The 13,266-nt window shown below is 38.2% G+C and overlaps 1 protein-coding gene across 2 annotated transcripts in view; it reads left to right on the top strand.

The window, feature by feature from the left end:
- Positions 1–13,266, top strand: part of ascc3 (activating signal cointegrator 1 complex subunit 3) — a 484,134-nt gene that overhangs the window by 369,294 nt on the left and 101,574 nt on the right. Inside the window, exons 33-35 of one of the 2 annotated variants that reach the window (XM_069887454.1) lie at positions 649–774; positions 9,932–10,043; positions 12,691–12,825. In XM_069887454.1, coding sequence (XP_069743555.1) covers positions 649–774; positions 9,932–10,043; positions 12,691–12,825 — 373 coding nt within the window. Of the gene's footprint in view, positions 1–648; positions 775–8,091; positions 8,330–9,931; positions 10,044–12,690; positions 12,826–13,266 lie in introns of those variants that run through there. The other variant, XM_069887456.1, reaches the window with a different exon arrangement.

The following is a 13,266-nucleotide window of genomic DNA, read 5'->3' as shown; positions in this document are numbered from 1 at the left end:
ATATCATAAAGTGTCACATTTAGACTGAAAATAACCCTAAAGGAGAATGAAAACTAAGATTGCCAATAAAGCTAAACGTGCACAATTTCAATATATCAAGGATTTTTTTGCAAAATTAAGTCTAGGTCTTTGAGTATTGTCATTGATTAATATATACAGTAGTTGGTTCATTTGCTCCTTTCATGTAAATATGACCACTTTTTTCAGTTTTATTATTAAGACAGATTTGAGGAATGTAGTCATATAAGTATAGATTAAAATATGAACATTAGTCGTGTATTTAGCCATTCAGTCTCAAACCACAGATACCTGTCAACAAGTAGCATGTCTGAGTGTAATACTAAATCGGTTGAAGGAATAGGAAATAATCTTAGCAAAAGCATGTTACTGGAGAGGAGATTCTGATTTCAAATTTGAGGGTCAGAAATGTGATCAGAAAATCATTTGATCCCAAGTAAAAACATTAATTCTCAACCTGAGTGAAACATAAAAGTCTGCAAACGGTGATTGAAGTATAAACCCAATGCTGGAGAAACTCAGAATGTCAAACAGTGCTGAAGCCTAAAACGTTGCTTATGTATCTACATCTTAAAGTACTGTTCACTGTTTAATATTCCTCCTGTTTGTTACATATTTCATACTTTTTAGTTTATTGGGGGTTCTTTCTGACCACATGAATGCCGAGATTTCAGCTGGAACAATCTCATCCAAGCAAGATGCCATGGACTACATTACTTGGACTTACTTTTTCCGACGTCTTATCATGAATCCCAGGTTGGTTAAAAATACCTTATTTTGCAAAAGTTTAATTTTTTTTAATGAATTAATTTGTCTCAATTGATTAATTACTGTATTCACCCACCACGTCATGAAGGGAATTGTATAGTTGATAACACATGATGTCCTGAAACATTTCTGGCAGTTTTATTTATAATACAAAGCTATTTAGACTCCTTTTAGGTTTATTTTCTGTGTCTTGGAGGATTGGTCAGTGTTTCAGGTTGGGGCTGATGAGGAGAGAATTACATTAATTATATTCTATGATAATGCAGAAGTGCCAATATGTAACCAGGGGCACTGACCCACAGGCTACTGGGGCACTGGTACACCTCAGGGCTGTGGGCTCAGCCCATATGTAACCAGGGGCACTGACCCACAGGCTACTGGGGCACTGGTACACCTCAGGGCTGTGGGCTCAGCCCATATGTAACCAGGGGCACTGACCCACAGGCTACTGGGGCACTGGTACACCTCAGGGCTGTGGGCTCAGCCCATATGTAACCAGGGGCACTGACCCACAGGCTACTGGGGCACTGGTACACCTCAGGGCTGTGGGCTCAGCCCATATGTAACCAGGGGCACTGACCCACAGGCTACTGGGGCACTGGTACACCTCAGGGCTGTGGGCTCAGCCCATATGTAACCAGGGGCACTGACCCACAGGCTACTGGGGCACTGCTACACTTCAGGGCTGTGGGCTCAGCCCATATGTAACCAGGGGCACTGACCCACAGGCTACTGGGGCACTGGTACACCTCAGGGCTGTGGGCTCAGCCCATATGTAACCAGGGGCACTGACCCACAGGCTACTGGGGCACTGGTACACCTCAGGGCTGTGGGCTCAGCCCATATGTAACCAGGGGCACTCACCCACAGGCTACTGGGGCACTGGTACACCTCAGGGCTGTGGGCCCAGCCCAGTACTATTAATGCTACTGACTCACGACTGCACAGCCAGATTCAGTTCTGACAGAATCTACAAGATTGCAGATAATACAACAATAGTAGATCTCATCGGCCACAATGTGCAGGAAAGTAGGACAGAGATAAAGGATCAGTCAAGGTCCAATGGAAAGGCATGCCTGCTGTGTGCTCGTCCGGAGTGTGCACTACAATTACCTAATCATTCTCTATGGAACCACTGAGTAGCTAACAATGTACATCGTCACCATCAATTCCTTCAGTCAAGGAATTCTCAATCAGTCACATTCATTTGCAGTGTTTTCCATTTCAAATTTCGAATCTGCAAATTTTGCTTTCTGTTAAAAGCAGACACAACAGGATTTACAAGGGCTTGCATAATACACTTAACTCGAGCTATTGCACCCATAATTGAGACCTCGCTAATCCCTAGGAAAGTCACTCACAAATTGGATGCATTCGTGTTAACACAATATGTGAGCCACCAGGAAGTTTTCACAATATATAGCACTTAGTCTGCTTTCTCATTGTTAATTGTAATAACACATCTTTAAAATGTGCTTCACACCATGAATTAAGGGTTGAAAAAAGGTGATATGTTCAACATGTGGGCCATCTATGAATGTTTTATTAAAAATCTATGCTCAAAATTATGCACCTGGTGCAGATGTGTTCGGCCTGTCTGTTAGACTCTGTTGCAGTTTTATGACTAATTATGTGTTCATTCCAATGAGATTGCCTAATTATTCATTTCAACACTGCTTTCTACATATAACAGGGCCACAATAATTAAAACAATATGTTTGAATTATATTTTGAAATACTCAACAGATTTGCTGAATACAACATCTATAAAATGTTAATAATAGTGTTATTGGTGTTATTAGCAATTGTTTCTTGAACTTCCATTCCTTTACATCCAATTCCCATTTTATGCAGTTTGTTTTTGGAGAGGTACCTTCCATTTGAACTTCGACTCCTCCTTCCCCATATTCATGTGTATGAGAACGTTTTTGTTTTGGTCAGAAAGTTCTTTTTCATGCTGACAAGAATGAACTCACTATACACCAAATACTAATTTATTCACGTCAAAAGCTGTTTCATGTTGAGTGTTACTTTCCTGATTTTCTCAAGACTTTGAAGGTGGGTGATTAGCAAAAATATTTGCTTTGTCAAAATTATTTCTCTGCTTTTGATGACTACCTCTTGTAATGGAATTGTGCAGTTGAACAATAAAATCCTAATAAACAGAAATGCAAAGTTTTTTCAACTCTTTTCAGATTCTTTACTTTTAAAGGTGAACCTAGCTATGACTACATAGCACTTTTGGTAGCATCTGTGAAAAAAGAACAGATCATCTTTGGTGGCGATTACCACGATCTTACCTATTAATTTTTCCATAAATCTGAGTTTGATTATCCTCTTTTCTATTTTTATCATACATTTCCAATCTCTTCTTGGTTTTTACCTTGTATTCATCACTTCCCACTTTCTAGACTTGGTTTGAGACTTGTTTCCTTGTCGTAGTATAACAGCGACCACATTCAGCATGAATTTACATGAGTTCTATCTCTGGCCTCCATCATTTGTTACCATATTGTTGGACTAACATGTATAGCTCTCTGCGAGGAATTATTATTTTTAAAAAAACACTTTTTTTCTTTCTCACCTAGATTTTACTGTTTGTGGTACTTGTAGTTTATTGTACTGCACATGGACAGAATACTTCAAATATTTGTACATTGTATCAGTGAAAGTTACCCAGATTTAAGTTTCTTATGTGAGCATAATTTGTCAAGTTCCTGTTGAAATTATTCTTCAAATAATCTGAATTGTATTCCTACAATTTGTTACTTCTATCGGAGGTCTAAAAGAATCATGACATCTCTACACCACAGAGAGTGCTGATGGTTTTATGGGTATGTTTGAAATTTTGATTATACATGTTCATGATACCACAGGGAGTTTTTTCTTGTGTTTCCCAGAAGGCTCCTAATGGAAGTTAGCCAGTCTATCCTGTGTGCTAGCAGCTATTAGTAGAAAACTGCCTCTGATTTTGACTCCTCTCAAGGGACAAGTAATTATTGTGTTCAAATAGGCTATAATTCTGATCCTGCTGGTTCTCTGAGTACGCCCCCAGCTATTAGAATCATTTAACATCTCAGCACCTGTTAACAGCAGTGTAAATATTCAACCCTGCTTGTATGCAGGTTATGAGCCTTATGCTAGGGAACCCTGTGAGGCTAGTCTTTTAAATTGAAGCCTTTGACAACTCAATTACTCTGTTACTAGGGTGTATAATAAAATGTCTATTTAAAGGGAGTGATAAGACAAGTCAATTAGTCTGTTGCTCGATTGTTCAATGAAACAGCTGTCCAAAGGGACAGGATAGATTACTGCTAAACCAGAGAACAACAGGTAAAATACTCTTTGCAGGCTGAGACCGCTGTTTATTCCCTTTACAATTTTTCCCGATATTAAACTTTTCTCAAACATGCAAAATTCAACTAAAGTGAAACATTTAACTGACATATAATTCTATTTTATGTAACAGGTAATGTTTACCTACTTTGAGGGATATTTTAAATTATTTTTCCCTGCTAATTTTTAATTCTCCAATGAAGTGATTAATATTCATGTTTACATTTGCTACAATCTTAAGTTACCTAAGACAACAGTCGAGATGTTTTGTGTTTAATTTGTATAAATACATTAAAAAATAATTTTGGAAAACAATTTGCTTCCTTCCATCACCAGCCTCCTCCAGTGATCTTTAGGTTTTGGATTACAATGGAATCACCAGATACTAACCACAAAACTTTCACAAAAGACTGCCCCTGTAATTGATTGGTATGACTGTTTCGCTATTTCATTTTCCTTAAGGCGCTTCATGCAATCCTTGAATCCTTTTTCTTTTGCACTGAACAATCCTTTCTCTAAAAACCCAGCACTCACTGAACCCTGTGTATGGAATTTCTTACATCTCTGAATTTGTACAAACATTAGCATTATGTTTCATCTCCACTTATGATGTATGGTTGAAAATCTTTGATTGAAGAATGTAATGGTGATCCTTCTGTTCAACCTCTGGTGCTTTTAAAATGATAACTCTCTTGTGGTCAGTCTTGGTTATGTTGCAGTAGTTTGATTCCAGTCTTATCTGTTCCAACATTGTTAATATAGCATTGGATCACAGAACAGTAGAATGCTACAGCACTGAAAACAGGCCATTTGGCCCTTCTAGTCTGTGCTGACCATTATTCCACTAGTTGCATTGACCTGCTCCCATTCCATAACCTTCCAGACCTCTCCCATCCGTGTATCCAATTTATTTTTAAAACTTACAATCGAGCCTGCATTAACAACATCAGATGGCAACCCCTTCTACACTCCCACCACTCTGAGTGAAGAACTTTCCCCTTAATATTCCCTATAAACCTTTCCCCTTTCATCTCAAAACTATGACCTCTTGTATTTAGCTCCCCAATCCAAATGGAAAAAGCCTACTCACATCCACTCTGTCTCTACCTCTCATAATCTTGCAAACCTTCATCCAATCTCTCCTCATTTTTCTTCACTCTAAGGAATAGAGTCTTAACCTATTTAATTTTCCCTGTAACTTAATTCCTGATGACCTGGCAACATCCTAGTAAATCTCTGCACTCTTTCAACCTTATTGATATCCTTCTTGTAGTTAGGCGACCAGAACTACACCCAATTTGGCCTCAACAATGTCTTAAACAACCAATGTAACAACCCAACTCCTGTACTCAATACTTTGATTTATAAAGGCTAAGATGCCAGAAGCTTTATTTACAACCCTGTCCATCTGCAACGCCATCTTCAGGGAACAATGTATCTGTATTCCTAGATCTCTTTGCTCCTCCTCAATGCCCTACCATTTACTGTGTATGTCCGATTTTGATTTTTAATTCCAAAATCCATCACCTCACACTTGTCTACATTAAACTCCATCTGCCATTTTTTGTCCCCTTCTCCCAGTTGGTCCAGATCCCTCTGCAAGCTTTGAAAATCCTCCTCTCTGTCCACAATGCCTGCTATCCTTGTGTCATCAGCAAACTTGCTGATCCAATTTACCACATCATCTAGATCATTGATTAAAGACAGCAAACAACAATGGTCCAAACACAGATCCCTGAAGCACACCACTAGTCACAGGCCTCCAGTGTGAGAAGCAACCATCCCCTACCACACTCTGTTTTCTCTCACACAGCCAATTTCAAATCCAGTTTAAATCTCTCCATGGATACTTAGTGCCTTAACCTTCTGAACCAACCTCCCATATAGGACCTTGTTAAAGGCTTTACTAAAGTCCATGTTGACAACACTCATAGCCTTTCCTTCATCTACCTTCTTGGTAACCCCCTCAAAAAAACTCAACAAGAGTCAGTAAACGTGACCTACCATGCACAAAGCCATGCTGACTGTTCTTAATCAGCACTTGGCTGTCCGAATACCTACGTATCCTATCTCTCAGAACTCCTTCCAATTTACCTACTACTGACGACAGGCTCATTGGCCTATAATTACCTGGTTTATTTTTTGACCTTTTTTAAACAACAGGACAACATAAGCTACCCTCCAAACTTCTGTCACCTCACCAGAGTCTAAGGATACTTTTAATAGATCTGCCAGGGCCTCTGCAATTTCTACATTAGTCTCCGTCAAGGACAGAGGGAATATCATATCTGGCCAGGGGGAATCTATCTACCTTTATTCGCTGTAAGGCAGCAAGCACCTTCTCTTCCTTAATCTCCATATGTTCCATGGCACTTCCTTCCTTGTGCACTATGCCAGTTTCCTGAGTAAATACTAATGCAAAAGTTATGCTCTGCATAACTTCATCATGTCCCAGTCCTTTATCCTCTTGGATTCATTGTTCATATACTACTTTCACAGCAATTGTCCAGACAATTTTGAAAGGCATAATATATAAAGGTAATGATGCTTATCTTGACATTTCCACTACTAACTTTGACTCTTTGATTGTCATCCAACTTAAAAACTTTTCTGGATGAACTTAAATTTGTGGAAAATATCCTGACAAATTCCACAAGGAAAATACATTCCTTCTCATTCTTGTCACCTTCCCATATGATATCTTCTACTCAACTGAAAAATGCCCAAATTAATACAGACAACTGTAATCAGGAACACTTGGGAAAAGTAAGCAAGTGTGGAATTGATTTAAATGGGAGTCAATTTTTACTTCAAGACCAATTAACTTCCAATCAAAGCCAAAGGGAAATAAACTTCACTTACCAACTGTGGATTTGCAACATAGTCTTTCCTGAAGAATCTATTCCTATCTAGTCCAAGGACAAGAGCTTGGAATTTTGTGCAGTTCCAAACAGAAACAGATTGTACGGTTAAAAATAAACTTAATCAAGAGTAGACCAAAATTGTTTCATTTCTTAACTCTGACTTTTCAGGTGAATTTCCATTAGCGCTAGGGCACTTGTTTTTTGTGTTATAAATCATGTCAACAATGTCCATCAAAAAGGCACAGTTCCTCGCTTGCCTTGTTTTCCCATTTAAGAAGTCAATTGCATGCTTGAGAGTTTAAATCTAGAATTACTTGTATACCTGAACGACTTTGCACATAGAGGATGAGTTCAAACACTTTGAATTTCAGAGCCTTGGGTTCGTTCCAGACTGCTTCAGTTGATCTAAACACCTTTCATGCTTTGTATGTCAGGCAGAGCCATCTGCATCCAGACCAGATAAGTGTAGGCCTAGAAAGGTAAAGTGCAATTCTGATGTGATGTGTACTAAATGGAGAGGCTCAATCTTAACTCATTTTATACTAGCACTTAACAGTCTTCCTCAAGTGTCTCCGTTCCCTCTCAATATCTGCCACCTGTCTTCAGCAGTCCTCCTGTTAAAGCAAATTTTCAAATTTGAGCTCCGCAACCTAATGTTGTCAAGAAGCAACTGAACTCTGACCAATGGGCTCTCGATTGAAGAAGAGGAAAGTCAACCAGGGAATTGGCTCAATTACAGGCAGCAAAATAAAGAAATAGGACAAACAAGATTATACTGGCCACATTACAGGCATCGTTCTGCACTTGCAATAGCTCAATTTTTTTGCACTAATATAACTGAACAGTTTTCCTTTTACACCTATTGGTTGTTAATGTGTTTTTCATACTTGTGTGGCTGTAGCAAGGCACAATTTCATTATATATACATATTGAACGTCTGTATATAATGAAGTCTTATCTCTCCACCATCTCAGATTATAAATAAAAGTTTTATTATATTTAACAAAGGGAAAGTAGACTTGGTGTTCTTCAATACTGTGAAACTTGCCAGTGTTTTGGACAAGGCAATATCATAATCGAATCTTACTTATGAATGTTTCCTCAGAAATTGCTGCAACGTGATAACTGCTGCAACAGGATATGATAAATGCATCTGCAAACCTAAACCAACCTACCTTGGCATCACTCTTGACCATGCCCTGACTTGTAACAACATTCTCAGAATGTTGGAGCTAGGTTCAAGACAATCTCAAACAGTGAATATGGCTACCACCTGGAGCATCAGAACTATCACATGAATGGAGCTCAGCAGCCACCACACAAACAAAACAAAAGTAAATCACAAAAATTTCAATAAAAACACAAAATGCTGTAGAAACTCAGCAGGTCAAAGAGTATCCTTTATGTAGCAAATCTACAGATACATAACCGATTTTTCGGGCTTGAGCCCTTCATCAAAGTATGAGAAAATGCTGGCAGGAATCCAAACAAAAGGGGGGAGGGGGAAGGAGGAGGGGGTTGGCAAAAGCCGGAGATAATAGGTGGAGAAAGAAGGGAGGGGACAGCGGCAATGAGGAGGAGGAGGGAGGTGGAAGAACTGGAAAGACAAGAAAAGGGAGAGGGGAAAGAGAAGGTGAGCAGGTTTAGTGGAAAGCAATGAAATTAATGTTAATGCCATCTGGCTAGAGATTGCCCAGACTAAAAATCAGGTGTTGTTCCTCCAATTTGTGGGTGGTCTGGGTGGAATAGTACATAGACAGACATGTGAGCATGGGAGTGTGACACAGAATTGAAATGGTTGGCCACTGGGAGGTCACTGTTGTTACACACAAAGCAAAGTTGGGGATATACAATACACTGTATATTGTATGTCAATAGTTCTGACCAAAACAACTCAAAGTCCTAACCTAGTTGGAAATAGATTGCTAACTGAAGAATAATCATTTTACCAATGATTCTTTTGAGCTAACGATAAAGGTACTTTTCAAACAATATCTTGTTTGCTTTTTGATGGCACTTGTGATTGTTTATATTAGCATCATGAGTACTTTGGAATTTCATGAGAAGATGCTGTCTTGGGTAAACTTGTACCTCTCACCTTGTTCATTTTAGATTGGTCACACTGTTTAAGCTACCGAAAGAAAATAGAACACCCACACACACCGAGAGCAGTTCAGATTATACAAATGTTTATTACAAATTCAAAAGCTGATTTCACACTACAATATGCAAGCCCTTCCCAACTATACTTATCAACGCTTGGACTAGTCCCAACTGCCGAAGTGAGGCAATGACTGCACACTTGTAGTAGGTTGTCAGAGCGCCGGTAGCAGCTTCTCCACCTCCCCTGACCTTCTTCTTCTTGCTGAAAGATGTTGCCACCTCTCGGAGAGTCTCTCTCTTCGGCAGCGGGACCTTGCCTTTTATTACCCAAAAACTGCTTACCCAAGCACTTATTCCCAGCACAGCAAGAAAGATAAGCAAGCAAGCTAGCATGCTAGGTTAATTAACGAATAACATAATTTTCAGCTTATCATTTTTAATACAATGGTTTATTCTACATCAAGGCTAGGCTCTGACAGTCTGTGACCAAAACAAGCAGGAAGATTAAATGTTCTCGGTACACAGATGTCCTTTCTTCAGATAACAGCATCTCTGGCCCCTCGGTGGAATTTTGCTTATGTCTGCTGAGTCTAAAAACAATTAAGTTCTCAGCCTTGCAGAACCCAAAGCTGCAAGTTTTAAAAAAAAGGTTCTCAGCTCTGCAGAACCAAGAGCTGGAAATTAAGAAAAAACAGGTTAACTAAAATAGGTTAGAATCTTCCATTACAGATGCTGAATACATTTTTCAAAAAAAATGTAGATAGGAGATACTGTATTTGAACACAGCAGATCAGAATTGTCCATTTTAATTTCTAATCTTTATTGTATTTGTTTTCTTACAGTTATTATAATTTGGATGATATTAACCATGATAACATGAACAAATATCTGTCCAATCTCGTGGAGAAGTCTCTTACAGATCTGGAATGTTCCTATTGTATTTCAGTGGGGGAGGTAAAGCTCATTTTGCTCAGTTGTCCTTCTCATGCAATTTTTAAATTCTGTTTTTCGTATTTTCAAGACAGATTTGGTTGGAAATGTCCAGATACTTTCTGTCTGCCATTTTGTGCAGCACTAAATTAGAGACTGCCTTTACTCCTACCCTTGAAGAAGACTGGGCTTTTTCCACGTGTAAATGTGGGATTATTTAAGGTTCCCTTCTTTAAAGTTGGCCTGTCATCATTGTTAAGAAGTACAATTACTAATTGCACCCTGGGAAGCTAATGCGGGAGAGCAAATGCAAGAAAACAATTGAATTTGGAAATAAGGTGATCAAGAATACTCCAAAACTTGCCCCAGTCTCGTACTCCTTCTCTCATTGCAACATTTTATGCCAAGTATGTGTCCACAGATGCTAAAAAGAACAAATCATTAAGCCTTTCCCTCCCTTTCCACTGCATCAATTCCTCCTTCAACTGGCTAACACATTCAATGACCTGATTTCTTCTCAGTTTATCCAGATTGTAATCATTCCTCTCAGTTAAATGTCCATCACCCTCTCCAGGGGATGCTCCTAGTCAAAATTTTGAGCAGGGATAAGCAGGGTAACATATCTGGTCTGATTAATGCGAATGGGATACCCCAAATAATGAATTTCATTTTATCAAGCAGATAAGTCAAAATCTATCAGTGGAAAAAAAAAGCAACTAACTCACAACCATTGAGGAAAACAAAACTTTTGTTGCCAATGCAAGAAGGCAGAATGGGTTGTGGTTTCAATGTTCTGGGATGGGTTCTCCTTTAGAGGAAACATCATTTCAGTATGTACCTTATCAAGTCCCTTTAGAATCTTGTGTGTTAATAAAATCCTCACTTGGAGTATTGTGAGCAGTTTTGGGCTCCTCTTTTAAGAAAAGATGAGCTGAAGTTAGAGATATTCACAGGAAGTACACCTGGATGATTCTATGAATTAAATGTTATCATATGAGGAGCATTTGACAGCTCTTAGCCTGAGTTTGTTGGAATTTAGCAGAATGAGGGGGGATTTCATTTAAATATTTTGAATGTTGAAAGATTTGGACAGAGTAGATGTAGAAAGCTTGTTTCCCAACATGGGTCAGTCTAGTCAAGAGGGCACAACTTCAGGATTTAAGGTGTCTGCTTATAACAGAAATTAGTAGAAATTTATTCAGCCAGAGGGTGGCAAATCTGTGGAATTTGTTGCCATAGGCAGTTGTGGAGGCCAGATCATTTGGTGTATTTAAGACAGAGATTTGATAGATTTGTGACAAGCCAAGACATCAAAGGTGATGGGGAGAAAGCCAGGCAGTGTGACCAAGTGGGAAAATGGATCAGTTCATGATTAAATGGCAGGGCACATTCAATGGGCTGAATAGCCTATTTCTGCTCCTATCTCTTATAATCTCTCTCAACTTTTGTATCAATGATTCAAAATTCAATCCTTTCAAATCAGGAATCAACCAATCTGCACAGAACTCCTTCAAACACAAGTATATCTATACTTATTTTTTTTTAAAGTGTCGATATGGTCTCACTGTTGCCCTGTTAAGTTTTGACAGGACTTTTCTACTAATGTACTCATCTTTCTTTCAGTAGATGTGAGCATTCTCTTTGCCTTCCCGATATTGCTGTATTTGTGTGTTAACTTTTCCTGTTTACTCAGACTAATTGGTTTATATAATGCAATGACTGAGGAAGTGGTGGAATCAGATACAGTTAATACATTTAATATGCATTTAGACAGATATTTAAATGGGCAAGGAAAAGAAAAATGCGGTCCTAATGCAGGCATATGGAATTATTGTAGATGGGTAACATGCTAGCATAAAGGTTAGCATGGGTTGAACAATTTGAATTCTGGCTCGGTTTCATGTAAGAGAACATTTCCATCCCACTTTATTAGAGAATTGCGCAGTTCATTTTAACAATATTTTATATTTTGTTCTTTCTATCAAAATATCATAAATTCTTGTGAAGTAACTTTATATATCACCTCATCAAACACATTTTGGAAATTCAAGCAAACTACATCCATTGGTTCACCTTGATCCGCTCTGCTTTTTGTATCCTCAGAGAATTGGGTTAAATTGAATTTTTATTGTCATGTGTGCCGAGATGATTATAAAAGCTTTGTTCCATGTTGCATTCAGGCTAGTCAACTCACTCTAAAGTGCAGAGCAATATTAAAATGTATTTTTAATTATCAGCTCTGTCTCACCTTAATTAGAGTTTTATTTTCTAAATGGCCTATTACTACTGGGTATTTCCTTATTTACAAATTCTAGTATTTTCCTAATCACAGATGTTAAGCTAGCTAGTCTCCAGTTTCCTGCCTTTTGTTTCCCCCATTTTCTTGAATCCATTGCAATTTACCATAACAAATTCAGCCACATGTTCCATATTTCCTGTTTACAGCTGTTGGTTAATGTAAGGTGTAAATTTACTATGGGGTGGTAATTTTGCAGAACAAAAACTTATACACAAAAAGAAAATCATGAGAAAACTCTATAAAGAACATACGATCTGCCTTTGCAGAGAACATGAAGATTTACTGCAAAGTTCAGAAAAGTATGTTGGACTTTTTATATTTCAATGCATTTGTTTGTAACCTGTTTTCTCTTTGTTCACAATTATGTCACAGGACAATCGTAGCCTCCAGTCATTGGATTTAGGTCGCATAGCCTCTTATTATTATCTGAAACACTCAACAGTGAGAATGTTCAAGAAGCAAATGAACTCAGATTGCCACATGAAAGACTTGCTCTCAATTCTAACGGTGAGTTCTCGATAGTGAAAACCTGAATGTGTATATTCCATTTGTTGAAATTGGAAATTGTCTGTTCACCAAGGACATGAATTGTATAAAAAGACTGATAAATGCTTATTGCATTGTTAAAGGAGGTTTTTTTTAATACCGGTATATTGTATCCCTAGTTCTTTTAGAATGGAATAACATAATTAAAGACTATGACCCAGTAGGAGGCAATCTGTATCACATGTGAATATAAGGTTTATTTTTATCATTGTTTTAGATTGGAGGTTTAGGATGAACAAATTAACTTGCATTTTTACACTGCCTTTTAGCCATCATTCACCACCAACTCTCATCTTTCAGTCAAATATTCATGAGCTCATGTTCATTGAGAACATTCACTTGGTAACAACCCAATATAGCACAGTGTAATCTTTTAAACAAAATGCAATACCAACCAATCCT

This window comes from Narcine bancroftii, chromosome 6 (assembly GCF_036971445.1).
Source record: "Narcine bancroftii isolate sNarBan1 chromosome 6, sNarBan1.hap1, whole genome shotgun sequence".
NCBI lineage: Eukaryota > Metazoa > Chordata > Chondrichthyes > Torpediniformes > Narcinidae > Narcine > Narcine bancroftii.
This window is presented reverse-complemented; position numbering and strand designations above follow the sequence as displayed.